The sequence below is a fragment of the Penicillium riverlandense genome, assembly GCF_028828495.1.
Source record: "Penicillium riverlandense strain IBT 135883 chromosome Unknown utg000007l_segment0_segment0, whole genome shotgun sequence".
Lineage (NCBI taxonomy): Eukaryota > Fungi > Ascomycota > Eurotiomycetes > Eurotiales > Aspergillaceae > Penicillium > Penicillium riverlandense.
The window spans coordinates 1,282,579-1,298,534 of NW_026643198.1; the positions used below are offsets into that span (position 1 = coordinate 1,282,579).

General features: G+C 52.0%; 7 protein-coding genes across 7 annotated transcripts; 4 read left to right on the forward strand and 3 right to left on the reverse strand.

Annotated features, from left to right (window-relative positions):
• Nucleotides 1-885: 885 nt before the first annotated feature.
• Nucleotides 886-3,478, reverse strand: N7474_008084 (uncharacterized protein; the record flags this gene model as incomplete). The annotated part of the gene is made up of 5 exons (XM_057199494.1): nt 886-1,459; nt 1,517-2,492; nt 3,035-3,163; nt 3,216-3,344; nt 3,403-3,478. 5 exons carry the CDS (start codon nt 3,476-3,478, stop codon nt 886-888), a joined length of 1,884 nt encoding a protein of 627 aa, XP_057050195.1.
• Nucleotides 3,479-4,026: 548 nt separating this feature from the next.
• On the forward strand, nt 4,027-5,773 carry N7474_008085 (amidohydrolase; the record flags this gene model as incomplete). The annotated part of the gene is made up of 3 exons (XM_057199495.1): nt 4,027-4,537; nt 4,615-5,199; nt 5,355-5,773. The coding sequence occupies 3 exons, from the start codon at nt 4,027-4,029 to the stop codon at nt 5,771-5,773; spliced, it is 1,515 nt and encodes a 504-aa protein (XP_057050196.1).
• Nucleotides 5,774-7,120: 1,347 nt separating this feature from the next.
• On the forward strand, nt 7,121-7,631 carry N7474_008086 (putative vacuolar transporter chaperon Vtc1; the record flags this gene model as incomplete). The annotated part of the gene is made up of 2 exons (XM_057199496.1): nt 7,121-7,154; nt 7,285-7,631. The coding sequence occupies 2 exons, from the start codon at nt 7,121-7,123 to the stop codon at nt 7,629-7,631; spliced, it is 381 nt and encodes a 126-aa protein (XP_057050197.1).
• A 463-nt stretch (nt 7,632-8,094) lies between these two features.
• N7474_008087 (uncharacterized protein) lies at nt 8,095-9,282 on the reverse strand (the record flags this gene model as incomplete). The annotated part of the gene is made up of 1 exon (XM_057199497.1): nt 8,095-9,282. The coding sequence occupies one exon, from the start codon at nt 9,280-9,282 to the stop codon at nt 8,095-8,097; it is 1,188 nt and encodes a 395-aa protein (XP_057050198.1).
• A 934-nt stretch (nt 9,283-10,216) lies between these two features.
• N7474_008088 (uncharacterized protein) lies at nt 10,217-12,340 on the forward strand (the record flags this gene model as incomplete). Its single annotated transcript, XM_057199498.1, has 1 exon — nt 10,217-12,340. The coding sequence occupies one exon, from the start codon at nt 10,217-10,219 to the stop codon at nt 12,338-12,340; it is 2,124 nt and encodes a 707-aa protein (XP_057050199.1).
• Nucleotides 12,341-12,984: 644 nt separating this feature from the next.
• On the forward strand, nt 12,985-14,351 carry N7474_008089 (uncharacterized protein; the record flags this gene model as incomplete). The annotated part of the gene is made up of 2 exons (XM_057199499.1): nt 12,985-13,520; nt 13,571-14,351. The coding sequence occupies 2 exons, from the start codon at nt 12,985-12,987 to the stop codon at nt 14,349-14,351; spliced, it is 1,317 nt and encodes a 438-aa protein (XP_057050200.1).
• Nucleotides 14,352-14,550: 199 nt separating this feature from the next.
• N7474_008090 (GPI anchored serine-threonine rich protein) lies at nt 14,551-15,272 on the reverse strand (the record flags this gene model as incomplete). Its single annotated transcript, XM_057199500.1, has 3 exons — nt 14,551-14,935; nt 15,001-15,099; nt 15,184-15,272. The coding sequence occupies 3 exons, from the start codon at nt 15,270-15,272 to the stop codon at nt 14,551-14,553; spliced, it is 573 nt and encodes a 190-aa protein (XP_057050201.1).
• Between the last annotated feature and the right edge of the window lie 684 nt (nt 15,273-15,956).

A 15,956-nucleotide genomic window follows, 5' to 3' on the forward strand; every position in this document is an offset into this window, starting at 1 on the left:
GTGCAAATCCTTCCTGCTATTTGTAATTTCTGGAGTTGAAGATAGTGTTTTGGGGTGGGCGACTCGCTTCGCTACCCCAGGGCGGGGAAGCTAGTAAGGGCGGAATATGAGCGCTTAAGCCGATTGGTAACCACTGAATTTTGGTCGTACAAACTGTTGACTATCACCGCGCCCTGCGAGGACAAGAGGGTACATATCCCGACCGACAATGGTGTTCAGTACCTTGACATATTTACTGGTGTATTACTATAGTGGTTTAACGATCGGCATATATTCAGCATGGTGTTGCGTACGTAATACATTGTGAGCGCGTGGGGTGGGAGCATAGTATGAAGATGAAGTCCCCTAGTGAACCTAGGCGCCGAAGACACGAAAAGAAAGAAGCACATCGCCCCTTTTGCTTGCGCCCACCGGATTTAAAATATATATATATATATTTCCCTTAGTCTACCGAATTACCACGATGTTCAAGTCTCGAGATGAACTAGGAAAAGGGAATAGGCGGCCTACTAGGTATGGAATAAGCTGAAAGTGCTGCTGCCTCAGTCCACAAGCCACCAACTCCTATCACATACCATAGGCATATTGCCAAAATTCCGACTTTTTTGTAGCTCCGATCTGCTAAGGATGCAAAATCTCGTCTGGTTTCCAATATCTGGTATCCGCTGTATTCTTACCATATAAATGTACATATGAGGAGATCTCCCAGCCGGGCGAGCAAGCTTTCATATGCTATACCGTAAGGTCCTTGGACTAAAGATATAGTCACAGCTATTGGGAAGCACGGGACTGACTTGGGATCGCGTTTGGTAGCCTACTCGGGAAATTCGTTAGACTTGAACTTGGACTTGCACGTATCCAACAGCTAATCTACAAAGCTCTAGGTTACAAATTAGCTTGCAGAGATCCAGAACCAGTCTTAAGGAATGTCACAACGTCTTGACCAGCTTGTTGACCACGCTCAATTGCTCCATCCACAAATCCTCTCCACCCATCTGCCCAATCTGCGCTGGCAAAAATAACCCGCCCATGCGGTTTCTGGAGCTCTTGCAGGTATCGCGAGGCGGAATTAGGGCCCCAGCAGGCCCAAACACCTTTTGCATAAGGGTCATTCATCCAGTCATGAGTTGCATACGCCTCGACGTCAGCTTTATGGTGAATATCCGTTCGAAACCGATTAATAATATGCTTGTGATCCTTCTTGTTTGTCAAATGGAAATTGTATCCGAATCCAATACACCAAGTTCCCGATGGTCCAGCAGGTTGTGTGCCATTATGATCGGAGAATGCAAAAACATAGGATGAATCACTGGACCCACTTGCTGTGGCAAACCATCCTGGTTCAGTTGTACGCAGCTTGAAATGGATCTTGGCGCCTTTGTTTATATGGCCCTCCTTGATTGCTGATTGACGAAGAGAAGACAGCGGGGGGTTAAATTTGACGTCTCCGAGACAGTTCCTGCAATATTTATTAGTTTGTTCGTCTGCCACGAGAATGATGTACAGGACGACCTACAGTGGGATGGTCGAGATAGCCATTTTTGCCTGAAGGCTTTCACCACGAGTAGTCACGACCTTGACCCCAGATGTATCCTGACTGATCGTTTTGACAGCGGTGCCAAAAAGAAGCTCTCCAGCGTAATCGCTCAAAATTGCCTGTGCAAAAGATGTCATTCCTCCTTTCCCGACCTTATATATTCCTGCCAATTCGAACACTCCGGCGATACTGTGTCCACCCAAAGCGTACCACCGAAGTGCCTCGGTAAAGCCTATGTCTTTACCCGGTGCACTGCCGAAGGTACTGAGATTCGATTCGAATATATCCTTTTCACGCTGCGAAAATCCCTCAAGTTGATCCAATCGATCCTGCACCGTCCAATGATCATATTTTCTCCACAGAGCTGGTTCCCTTAATGGTTCGTGGGGATATGGCATAAGAGCACGGCTATCAAGTGCCTCGACTGCAAAGAACGATTGTGCGACGCGATCCAATGTTGCAGCAGTCTCATGTATGGGCAATTCTTCAGGTGGACCTACAGCGGGTTTGAAGGTTTGCTTTTCTGGCGCGAGAGTGCCAGCAGATGTCTTCAAGTTGGTGTGTAATCCGTAACGGCGCAGCTCGCTATACAAATGGGGCTGAGCCCAATGGACCCAGGTACCCCCCATCTCAAGCTCCTCACCAAGGACCTTGGCTGTCCATGTGCGGCCTCCAATTCGATCTCTTGCTTCGAGAAGGAGGATTTTAAGGCTGAGTTTTTGGCTGAGGTCTCTGGCTGCAATAAGACCGGCAAATCCAGCCCCAATAACGATGACATCGTAATTTTGCTGGATAGTTGAAGAACTCTTTTGAACGGCATCTGTTGTTAGGCCTTCTAGTGTTCCTTGTAGAGTCCACAGAAACCCTTCTCTAGAGGATCGTGACATATCGGACGTTTGAAGACGAGTTAGGTGGTAGGCATCTCTGTTTTTGAGGGACAAGGCAACTGGCCTTCCTATAATGAACTTTAAATAGTCGAAAGGTTCGATGTGGCGCAAAGGCACATTGTGTCAGACAAAGCGGATTCGATTCCGAGTTCCGCAAGCGGTGCGGAAGGTCCCAAGATAGCGCACTTTCTTTCCTAATTCGATATTGTCTTATGCATATCCTCATTAACACGATTTTGATTATTAGTAGGGGGTATCTTACCACTGCAGAGATATAGCAAATGCATGGATTCAGCTTACCTCTCCTGATCTTCAAAACTAGTCATAGCCCTTTACTTTTGACCACAATACAACTCTGTATATGCTGTGTCGCCTGTAGCTAGGTAAGGTATAGACAGTAATATAGAACCATACTTGGTACATAAAATACATGGTCTACATGTGTGTAATAGAAGGACAGGAGGCTTTTGTGGTTCTGGTGGCGAGAATTTATCCTAGTAAGGGGAGGGGGTCGGGCATATTTCAAGTGTACTTAAAAAGTCATAGTGCTCACATCACAGTATACAATCAAGTGAATGCTAAACTAGTCACAGCTTGCTCATGGATCTACCTCCACATTTCCATGCGATGCCGTAGCTCTTCGAAGAAAACGTAATTGTACTGCCCCGGGGGAAATAGAACGTATCACCAACTCCAATCGTTCTGCTTTTGCCTGTCTTGTCTCGTAAAGTCATTTCACCTGTAAGCCTTAGTGTCCTTAATATCTTTTAAGCAGTTAAACTCTAGCATACCCTCAATCACAATTCCAACTTCGTCGTAATCGTACGTCGGGGGCGTTGCTTCCGGTCCTTTCTCAATGCGAAACCAAGCGCCGGCGATGGGATTATTTGCCTTTTCATTCACCGTTCCAAGATAATCCGCTGCATGAGCAATCAACGCTGGCTCAGATTGAGAATTTCTATCAATTGGCTGACTTACCGAAGTAGACATTGGGTATCCCCCCATAATTGGGGATTTTGAAGATCTCAGTCTTATCCTTGATTTGGATCACCATTTTGAAAGCTAGTTGAAAGATACAATTGCCAAAATAAGAAGGAACTAAAAATGACCCCAGTTCGTAAACGAACGTCTCTGTCATTGTACTTATTCGGCTTCGCAGAGTGGGACCCTCACCCGGGGGAAGTTCTCAAAGTCGACCAATCGCGTTCACCCATCGCACTAATCGCACTAATTGCCTAATCAGGAAATAACACACGAATAAGCAAACTGACCTCTATCTTTGATGTTCGGTCATTTCCAGAAGTACCACATTGTATACAAGCCTCTGCTTACTAGGGCGAAGGGCATAGTTAGTTAACTAAATGATTATTAGTCGTTTGTCACAGAGTTTGGGGATTCAGGCCAGTTTCACTCGCCAGCGCATTGGTCTCCCCGACTGGGGCTACGGCCGCCAGGGGTAGGAGGAGAACGGGAAGAGGGGGAGGGGAGGGTGGTGGGTGCGAATAACCATGGATGAAATTGTTAATTTAAGTCCGCTAAGTACCCTAACAGTGACTTTCGCAGAAATTGAGAATTTTTAATGTTTCCCACCTTTCATCGGGAATGTACTCCTCTTCAGATCGGACCAACTCGGTTGCATATTACAATGGCCGAGTCTACACGGTCAACCCAACCCAACCATGGGCCGAAGCCTTCATTGTTTCGGCAACGGGAACGATCGAGGCAATCGGCCCTGAACAGGATATCCTCGCAATTGCCGCAACGAGAAATCTAATCAGATATGATCTCAGGAAACAATTCGTGATGCCGGGGATTCATGATGCCCATATTCACTTGCTAATTGCCAGCATGCAGGCACTGAACGAGTCATCGGTTGGATTTGATTCTAATGCTTGCAATATTGGCGACCGACTCGAACAGGGCGTCTGTGCCTGTGCCTATCATAATGTCGCGGGAGACTGGGTTGTGGGCAATTTTTACCAGGCCAGCTTTTTCCCCGAAGGAATCCCGGATCGCAAATATCTCGATACCAAGTATCCCACAACACCCGTGCTGATACGTGAAATATCATGCCACCGGATATTGCTCGACACAGCCGGCTTGGAAAGGGCCGGTATTGATCCAGTTCATGCGGTTGATCCCCGGGGGGGTTTTATATCCGCCGAGCTGATGGCAAACTGACGGGGGAAGTCGCGGAGAACGCCATGAGCCAGGTCTTCTCCAAATTGCCGATTCCACCACTGTCGCACGCAAAGAGAGCTTTGCAATTCGGGATGCGGATGTGTCACCGTTATGGGATTACGTCCTGCCAGGAGGCCTCGGCTAATTCGTTATATCTCCACGCTCTCATGGAGCTAGAAGAGGAGAATCGACTCGATCTGGATGTGTACACACACATTGTCTGTGCCCCAGAAACCTTTGCCATGGAGTCAAGTGAGAGTTTAGCCGCTCTATTGGACCTGGCCGATGGGTTTCGCAGTAAACATGTGCACACCAACTTTGTCAAATTCTGGCTGGATGGAGCACCATTGCCACCGGAGTTTACACAGTGCGATCTGGACGTGAATGGCCGCCCCGAAAAGAAGAAAATGGTCGTTGATTTGGACTTTCTCCACAGCGCAGTCCGGAAATACGACGCACGTGGCATGACCTGTAAACTCCATGTTGCAGGCGAGGGCTCAACTCGGGGGGCGCTGGAAGTTTTAGAAAAGATTCGAGCAGGTAACCCCAACGGCCCATGGCACGAGTTAGCACATTGCAGTGCTGTTCATCCAGGTGGGTCTTACAATGTCTTCTATCCTGCGTTGAATGGTTTGAAAAGGCCCATTTCAGCGATGCTCTCACTCGACATTTTCAATTTACATTATATTTCTTGGTAGATGATATTCCTCGTTTCGCCAAAAACCGCATAACTGCTGAAATGTCTCCAGCCATTTTCCATGAACCGGTCGTCGACGAGATTCCCCATCTCCTAAAATGGCCTTTCGACCAGATCCTGGAAAGTGGTGCCCACATGACAATCGGGTCTGACTGGCTTCTGCCGGCCAATCCGAGTCTCTTCGATGCGCTCGCTGCGATTGTTGAGAAACTGGAATTTCTCCCTGGTGGGAAAAAGAGCGCAGCGATATTGAAAGGAAAGACTAAAAAGGAGCGAGGGGGTGAGATCCTGTGTCGGGTCATCACCCTCAGTGGCGCAGAGGCTGTAGGCGCACAATACCGGGTTGGGAGCCTCGAAGTTGGAAAGACCGCGAATTTCATTGCCGTCGATCGCGACCTCAGCAAGGGAGAATTTGCCGGCGCCACGGTTCTAAAGACTTGGTTTGAAGGGCGGATGGTGTACGAATCTTAACTCCTTGGGAAGAGGGTTGATTGGTTTTTGGAGCCCGTAGCAAGTTGTGATCGTGACTTGTACGTAAATATGAAGGATAATATATGCGTTCGTGGTCTGTATTCTTCATCTGTAAAGAGCAGCAAATATACAGTACCACAAAAGGACCGAAAGTCCTCCCCCATTCCCTTTTTCCTCCATCTGAATAGGAGTTTGCCAACAAATTGGTGGACATACGTGATTGTGACTCAATAGTCTCAGAGGACTATTCGGTTGACCAGCACTCTTTCGTCCAGAGGAGGATTCTTCGGTACATCTTTGCAGGTGTTTTTCAAATGCTCCAGGTGTGCCATGATTCTTGAAACTTCTAGAGTTCGTTGGCCTGCGGAACCGCCATCAACTACAACAAAAGATGTAATGACCAAATTGTAGTTGATCCTTTGTTTATTTTCAGCACAGAAAACACCTGCAAAAACAAGGTTGGTTGAGCAATGGCCGCATAGTGTGAGAATAATGTCGCGGATCTGTTCCGCATTGTCAGTCAGCAAATAATTATTCTGGCTTGAGCCAGCACACCGCGCCCAGTGCTACATCAAATATCAAAATGTGTTAACCACGGGAGGTGAAGGAGGGAAGGGGGTTGGGGGTGACTTTCTAAAAATATACCCTAACACATTATTGGATCATCTTCTCGTGCAGCATACTCATCGGGTTTTTTGCTTTCTATAGCAATGTCTTCACGTTAGAAAAACCTGGATGTCCATTTCATCCTTGGGGGCATCGTTCATCATTATCATAAAAGAGGGTCAAAAGTGCCCGCCCCCAATGTCAGGTATTTGGAGTCTGCGTACCCCACAAGATCTAGTTGTAAACAACCAACCATCTTCTTCGACTCTCCATATCTGCATCAATAGTATGCGTCACTTGGCACTGACATTGGTGAAAATCGAAGGCCAAAGATCCCTAATGATTATTAAGGATAGGGTATCATCGTTAGAGAGCGGGTATTACTGTAATCAACAAACGATCAAGAGGTCGATAATATATACCTAGTAGTATTACGACTTCCTAGTGCTTTGTCTTTTATTCGCAAACCCGACCATATACCCCAATCCTATACTTCTGCAAGTCTCGGCTACCCGATCCGCTGCGTGGCTCGACGAATCATTGGACACCGTGGGCATCCGTGGGCGGTGAGGCAGAGCAACAAGCTATCATTGCGGGGCCTGAGGCAGCTGCTCCAGCTTCTTTTTTCTTCCCTTCTCAGTTTCACTCTCACGCACGTCGACATTACTACTGCCATTGCCTTACCTTTACTTCACCTTCTACCCTCAATTCTTCTACTCCCCCTCATCTCCCTCCCCGACGATGTCAAGCCAACCACTCCTTCAGACAGCTCCCGGTATGTTCCCCTCTTTTCCCTCCTCATCCCACGAACCTCCGCTCCACCACGGCATCACCGCAATGCAATTGAACCCAACTCTCAATCCAACCCAACTCACCAAGTACCAACTAACTAACCGCGTAACAAGGCAAGCGGATTGCCCTCCCAACCCGCGTCGAGCCGAAAGTCTTCTTCGCCAACGAGCGCACCTTTCTCTCATGGCTCAACTTCACCGTCATCCTGGGCGGGCTCGCCGTCGGGCTCCTCAATTTCGGTGATCGCATCGGCCGCATCTCCGCCGGCCTCTTCACCGTCATCGCCATGGCGGCCATGATCTATGCACTCGTCACCTTCCACTGGCGCGCCCAGAGTATCCGGCGTCGTGGACAGAGCGGGATCGATGACCGCTTTGGACCGACTATTCTGGCCCTGGCTCTTTTGGCGGCCGTTATTGTTAACTTCATTCTGCGGATTCGTGATGGAGAGTCCGATTGATTTTGAGTGTGGTGGCGTCGCATTATTCTTTCTTTTGTCTCCATGGCGTTGATCTTGAGGGAGTCTTTTCTTTCTTGTTTGACTTTGATTTCTCGGTACATGTTCCCCTGTCCTGTACAATGGATGACGATTTCTTCGATGCTCCGCGAGTTTTGCTTTTCTCTTCCTCGGGCTGATTTCAAGGCTCTCACGCTGGAAAGCTGCCTTTTGCACTTGTCGGCAGCTCTCACATGCGACGAGGTACCTTCCAGAATGTGCATTTTGCTACGTCTTTACACTGCTGGATGAATTGTATCTAACCGGATGTTCCCATGTTGAATATATCAGAAAAAAGATACCCAGCGTGTATGTACCCTCAGGGTTTTCGCCTTCATTGAACGGACGGACGGACTAGTTGTGCGTCTACGGTTTCTTTTGCAGGATCTATCACCAGGGCACCGTATGGCCAGTTGAATTCCACCGATCACTCCGAGCAATAAACCGGCTCTACAACCCTCCCATCCAGGTATCCGGCATCAATAAACTCCTCGTAGTTCCAATAGTCCTGCTTATCACCTTGACCCACAATGGTGGCATTACTCCAGAACTTGGCCGTCCAGTAACTACTCCCCCGCGTAAATTGCTCAAAAGCCGACAGACCGGCACGCAGGTTCCTCCCACGCAGCGCCAGCGAGTTAGCCGCGCCCGCCTCCAGCGCCCACTCGCCCACAAAAGTCGGGAACTTGCCATCGCCCGCACTCACGCGGGCATCGGCACACAGAAACCCGGGCAGATTGGCCGACGTCGAGTTGTCGTATTGAAAGTAGTAGTGGTGCAGGTCAAAGACGAGATTCGCATCCCGCTCGAAATGCGGCGACCAGTACTCCTCATGCTTGAAGCTGCCCTGGAACATCACTGGCAGACCGGGGGCCGCCGCCGCGGCGCGGTCGAGCACGGCGTGGATGTATCTGAGCAGCCAGACGGCGCCGTGGTCCGACAGGGCGGCGGGGGTTCCAAACGCCGAGAAGTTGTGGTTATCGGCAGGCTCGTTGATGGGCTCGATCGTGTACGCCGTTGGGTGGGGCGAGCTCTGCACAAAGTCGATCAGCGCGTCGACGGCGCGAAGCGACCAGTCCAGCGCTGTCTCGTTCCACCACCACCCCCAGTGGCCGGTTGCTTCACCGATGTCCAGCCCGTTGGTCCCACCGGGCAGCGAGTGGATGTCCACGACGATGTGCATGGCATGCTGCTCGATGGCATAGTCCGCAATCCGCCGGAGATATTCCTGCTGTCGGCCGGAGTGCAGCTGCGAGCCGGGCAACTTGATCCACGCGGCGTAGGTGGTGGGGATGCGCAGTATCTGCACGCCGGCGCGGGCCAGCTTGTCAATGTCCGCTGTTGTGATGAAGGTGGCGTATCGCTCTTCCAGGACGGGTCCGCACTGGGCGCCGAGGTGCGAACAGAGACCCCATTCGTCTGAAGCGCCGCCGGAGTACTTTGCCCACCAGGCTGTGTCAATGGTGGACTCTTGCTCCAGCCAGCCGCCTAGGTTGACGCCGTTGGCTCGGAAGGTGCGCCAATCCACATACGACGGGGGGTGGTGCGGCGTGGCAAACGCTGCGGGCAGGGTACCCAGCAGGGCGACCAGGGGGGTTAGAGCTGCTGTCCGCATGAGTGGGCGACGGCGTCAGGGGGTTTGAGGATTGGTCTCCGAGACTTCCAGCATGTTTATATGCTGTCGACACGACCCGCGATCATCTGCCGTGGCCGCACGGGTTATCCTTCCCCAGATTCTCCGCATCATGAAGGTGTTGTGTCGCGTTTCGCTGATTCGCCCGGAGATCCCAGATCGACAGGGCGTGGTCTGAGCGCCTGAGGCCGGAATCGGAAAATCCGACGGCTTGAGCTCTGTCCAGTGCGTCGTGATGATCCCGAAAGAATTAAGTTACAGGCTGACCTGCGTATGGGGACAGAGCCTCACAGTCCTCCCGAAATGGATAGATAACAAACGATTGATAGGGAGTGGAACCAGGAGTGGTGACGTGTTTGGATACAGCGAGAATGATGTGATGCTCCACTCTCTGCTCTGGCTGCCTGTTCCTCGCCCATTGTCCCCCTTTCTTTCCCTCTCTCTCTCTCTTGCCAACTTTCTGTCCTCCTTATCTCCCTCTTCTCGTTCTCTTCACTTCTTTCCTCTTCTCTCCTCTTCCTTCTCTCTTCCTTTTCTCTTCCCTTCACTTCCCCTATTATTGATTATTCATCCCTGGCTTCCCCCCCAAACCCCCCTTACTAATAGCCCTCGCCACTCTCTCTCTCCCGCTATCCTGTAATCATAACAACTCCTTTCCTGGTTCTTCCCATTCCGGTCGCTCCCTACTCACTCTACCTCTCACACCCAACCCCAACCACTCCACTTTTTTTCCCTCACGGTCGGACGGTCCAGCCCAGTTCCACGTCCATTCCCTCCCCTTCTTATTACCACGTAATACACTTCTTATCCTTCCTTGAGCGCATGGACTTCTTCACAGCACCCCTTTAACTTCCCTCCGATCGCTCGTTCTCCACCGCTGCCGTTCCCGCCCGGCTCCGGCGCACTCTCGCATGGCATGTTTCGTTTGCTTCCCTGGTCCTCTGCAATCGGAGGGAACAAGGTGATGGCGGAAGAGGTCACGATGCTCGCCACACCCTCTGCCAACTGCTCCTCCATGCCTGGGGTCAACGGCCTGTCGCTGCCCCGGCTGAAGCGCAAGCGATCCGATTCTGACGCGGCCACCGACGCGCCCGCCGCGACCAGACCACGCACCCAACCACCGGTCGCCAACAATCCGCCGCCAGCGCTGGTATCGCAGCCGATCGCCTCGAAACCGCTTGCATCGCCGCCCGTTGCTCCATCCACCCCGGTCGCATCGGCGCATCCGCCGGCGCAGGTCGCCGCCAAAGAGGCCCCGGATGTGAACCAGCTGCGCGATACCATCACGGCTCAGCTCAGCTTGGAGGTGCTGCTGAAACACAACGAACTGCGCCTCATCGACCAGGAGATCGCCAAGTGTCAGGTCGCACTGGAACAACTGCGACGCTGCGCTGAGATCCCCTACCCGGGGTCGCATGTCACCGGCATGTCGTCAACTGTCAGCTCTGGTGTGGGTGCGTCGGTGTTGGTGCCTGGAAAAGGACCAGCGCCGATATCCCCTGCGCCCTGGGGGGTCACCGAGGGACCATATTCGCGCCACTATGCGCGCTGGCTGCTCCCTGACCCTCGCTTCGATGGGGGTGAGGCCGACCCGGGACTCTCCTCGGTCGCTGGCAACGGCTTTCCGCAGGTCGAGGGTCGGTCAACGCGCGGCAACCCGGTGGACATGGGCTCGCTGGCGAGCAAGACGCGTCCTCAACGGGGTTCGACTGGTGCAAAACTGCAATCACTGCCCAGCGGATACCCGCTGGTCAAGGAGAAGGCGGGTCCGATGCTGATCCGGCGCAAGTCGGACGGTGTGCTCGTCAAATTAATCTGTCTAGACTGCCGACGGGACAACTTCTCCAGCACACAAGGATTTATCAACCACTGTCGCATCGCACACAACCGCAACTTTGCCAGTCATGATGCCGCCGCGATGGCATCGGGTGAACCAGTCGAGGTGGATGAGGCTGGTACCGTCATCGGCGGCCGAAGTGAATCCACCAGCGCTCCGGTGGCTCCTGGATATGTCCATCCGTTGATTCGATCTACTCCGCTGCCTTCGCCCTCGAACTCCCTTACCACTTCCGCCAAGGACTCGCTCACTCCTCGGCGACCATCTGACATGAACGCGGCCGCCGCTGTTGCAACACCGCCCGCGACAAGACCATCGGTTCGCGATCAGCGACGACAAACCGAACCAACCAAGGTTTCTGTCAACCCTTCATTTCTCGCCTCTCCCGCGACTCCTCACTTGTCAGCGTTGATGCGGGACCGCGGTGTTGGTGTCGATATGGACCAACTGGTGGCAGATGCCAAGACACCTGTGGACCTTGGTGGTCTTTCCGACAGCGAGGACGATATGGATACGGATGATTCTGTCCGGCCATCTGACTCCGGTTTGGAGGCATCTCAACTCGGAGCGCGCGCTGGTCGACAGCCAATGCGCATGCCCACTGCACAAGCGGCATCGCAGCGCTTGGAAGGTCACAAGGGGCTTAACCGAAACCCTCACGACCCGCAATCCTTGGAAGAATCAACACCGTCTCGGCCATCGCATCACCAGCAGTCTTCGTACCTCTCAGAGATCTCTTTATCAGACACGCCCCAAGGGGTTCAGCCTCGAGAAGCAGACCATATAGGCCACCCGGCAAACCTCAGTCCAAACACGCTAGAGTCGAATCAAGCTCCGAGCCTGGTGAGTGACGACGAGGATGACTTTGGCGCAGCCTCTGAGTCCGATGGGCCCAGCTCGTCCGAGGCAGGCGACCACGACCAAGATATCGGTCACATCGAAGTGGAGGGCGATGAGCGCACGGCCACTCCGTCCACCGCGACCACCGAAGCCAAGCCCGGTCCATCGCTAGCGAGTCCTGCTCCGTCTGCGCCGCCAAAAGTGTCCCAGCCCTTGAAGCGAAGCCGATCCAAGAAGAACATTCCGTCAATGATGCCTGCGTTTGACGACTCCGACAAGGAAGACAAGCACGTCAGCTTCGTCCATTCCGACGAGAACCCCAAATCCAAGCGCGGCCATAAACCTGCTCCATCTGGCCGGTAATTCCAACACCCATCTCCAAAACTTCACTTCGTGTTTTGCTCCAAGACTCTCTTCTCTTCTGATTCTTGTGCCTCATTCCGTGTGTGGCTTTTGTGTTTTTATTTTTTATTGGCGAGAAAATGGACGGCCTGCTTGGTCTGGATCGTGTCATCTTGATGATGGCTGACGGTGATGGATGATGACTCTGATTCTTTTGATGATGTGCCTGTATTTGATAGTTGTTTAATGAAGCCTTTCCATGGCTATTTCACGGACCTGGAGCGTACATGAAGCGGGAATAGAGTCCGTTGTGATTGTAGGGAAGGAAAGAGAGCGGAGAAGGATGTATTCGGTACCGTAATTTACGCCTACTTCCCAATTATCCTCCGTAATATTACAGCAGCTTATCATCGATGACAATCGCATCTTAGCTTCCTTTTTTTTTATCTTGCTTCGACCACTTCCAATTGCTCCACCCCTTCGCTCCGAGCCATTGTTCAGCCTCTGATACGGCTGTGTCGGAAGACTTAGCCTCGGGCTTTTACTCGTAAATCTTTTCGCTGTCCGAAAAGACAGCGCGCATCCCTCTGGTCTGATCGCCTCTCATCGCGATTCCTGCGACACCCTCCAGGTCAACAACAGCTCCGCTTTTTGCCAACCTGAAAATGGCTGTCGACACAGACGTGGTGGCTGATGCCTCCAACCTAGAGTCGGAGAAGCAAGCAGACGACTTTATCCCTCTCGGCGGAGACGAGGACTTTGTCGCATTTGCGGCGGACGAGGACGAGGACGAAGACGAAGACCCGTCCTACGACAAAACCTTCCACCCCCACCGAATCACTCTTCCCACCTTCCGTCGCTTGCTCGCCTGCTATGCCACCACTGCGGAGCAGGTATATCGGCGCAAGATGATGGTCAAGTTGCAGCCCAAGCCGGCAAAGGGATCATTGGCCAAGTTGAAGAAGCGTGCGGGCTCTGCGTCTGCCACCGCCACAGGCGCGGCTCTGATTCAGAAAACGGATTTCAATGCCTCTGAGCAGCGGTATATCCAGACCGAGACGGACAAATATCTTGAATTGGACCAGTTGCGGTACGAGGGGCTTCCCAAGAAGGTCGCGGAGAGGAAGACGGGTGATGATGGGGACGAGAAGAATGGGTATTTGAGTAAAGACGAGTTGCTTTCTATTATGGAGTGGAAGATGTATGTTGACACCTCCTCACTATCTATTCTATTATCTAACCATTCACCAGGAAACACGGCGTGGCCCGTCCCACTCTCATGGGAAACCTCAAAACCAACCAGGCCAACCTCGTGCGGAAATCCACTGCCGCAGCGCTGTCCGCGCTCCCTATCGCAGACCCCACACTCTACCCAGACGAGGCATTCCCACGACCTAGTCTGGACGCACTCACTAAGCCACTGCGCGGCGTTGGCCCCGCCACAGCATCATTGATCCTATCCATCTCCACGGCTGCTGGCGATGCCTCCCACCAAATACCATTCTACAGCGACGATGTGTATCTCTGGCTATGCCTAAAGGATTTCCCGGAGCCCGAGGATGCGCGAACACCCCAGCCTCTGATCAGCAGCGGCGGAGCAAGCACGGAAACAAAACCAAAGAAAAAGCCATCAAAGTACAAGCGGCCGAATGGAGAGCTGAACGTCAAATACAACGCGAGCGAATATCGACAGCTGTGGAACGCCTCCTGGGAACTTCGGGAGAGATTGAACCGCAGCATGGATACCTCCGACCAAGAAGATGGTGAAGCCGAGGACGACAATGCGCAGCCCATTTCTCACAATGATATTGAGAAAGTTGCCTTTGTGCTGCGCAACATCGCCTTCTCGGGCTTCTACCAGGATCAAGATCCAGAGGCTTTTCTAAAGGCGCGCGCGGCGATTGAAAAGGCAAATCAGCCTCCCCCGGATGATACGCCGAAAAGACATAAGAAGAAGCGGAAGCATGATGAGAAGGATGGTGGGTCGAAGGGCAAGGGGTCTCGCAATAGCAAGAGAAGCAAGCAGAATTGAGGCGTGATCTGTCTAAGGAGTTAGGGATGGCATACGTTCACTCATCGAATATAATCCGAGCAATTATTCCATGTCCTATTGACATATTCTTTCCAATGCAGCGAACAATGACCAATTAGACTGTCCTGTATACACGTAAAGGGGCATGACAGTATGCAAAAACAACACCAAACACCAACAAAAGACCCTTCAAGTCCCTCTACAGGGCAACACCAAGCCCCATCCCCAAGAAAGCGAGCCACATCCCCGTCTCCGCCACACGGTTGGAGACCGCAACACCCTGCGACGGGCTAGAAGTAGCAGACAGCCCAGTCAGACTCTTCGACGGCTTCTCATCTGACGAGGAATCACTCTGCTCGGTATTGGCGGTCGACTCGTCAGAGCTGCTGATCAGTCCCGTGGAGGTGGAGTGTGCGGCGCTGGAGCTGGCCATGCGGCTCATGCTCTCCACCGCTGTCGCCGATGCACCCGTGCGGCCGGTCTCGGTCGTCTTGCCCGAGTAGGCTCGCGCGTTGGCGCAGTTCTGTTGCCGGATCTGTTGTGCGCCTAGACGCTCCTCGTCTTCGGGGCAGTTGTTATAGCAGCTTTTTGGTGGTGTTAGTTGTGTCTCTTTCGGGTTGGGTTGTATATGGGGTATCGGAGCACTCACCCCACAACATCCGTGCTGTGCGTGCACATGCAATCCCAGTCTCCGGTGTCGCAGTTCTCGAGCTGGAACTTCATGTCCGTCACACATTGGTCGACGACCCTGTTGTTGGGAAGTGTTACATGGTTAGACACGAGCTTGGTAAAACACGCTGTGTCCTAATAGGGTAAAGAAGGCAAGACATACTTCTGCGCGGCGCACTTCGAGCTGTCATCAGCCAAAGCCAGACTGGCCGAGGCGGCGACGAGGACAGAAATAGCGGTTGTGTAGCGCATTGTTGATGGTTCCGTTACAGGTAGGGGTGGGTATCAGATAGAGAAGTAGAGGGTGAGTAAGATGAGATGAGATGGTATGGGAATGTGAGAAGAAAGATAATTGGAGAAGATAAAAACAAACCAGAGCCAAAGGATACAAACAGCTCAAATATATGCTTCTTGAAACATTCCATTCCATAGTCGGAGTAGAGACAGCTGAGTTTACAAATTTCCTATTTGGGGGTGGATGCGGCCCGGCTTTCCGCAACCAGAAGTATAAAAGTGGTGGGACATGTGTGTAATCAGCTGATAGAAAGCCATACATAATGATAGACTTGTTCCAATGATTCTTAGAACACTGTTAAATGACCGGAATCGGAAATAGCTCGAGTCATTAACCATGAGTGATCAGTCGCAAACAGACGCCCACATGAATTAAGCATAATCGCTCAATGTGGCGGGGATATCTGATCTGCGCTACTGCTGTGGAAACCGGAAGCCAGGGCAATTTCTTGCGACAAAACATTGGCTGCATTTTTGCGTGTGTCGGGGTGCTAGGGGCTTTGGGTCTTGCATTCCCGGTGGAGTCTGGGGGAGCATTCCTCGTTGCTATATCCCCCCTCTAGGTCTCTCGATTGGCCAATGGGAAATATTCCAGCATCGGCTTAGCATTTTCGGGGTCTCGATGGGCGCTTTAATTCTATC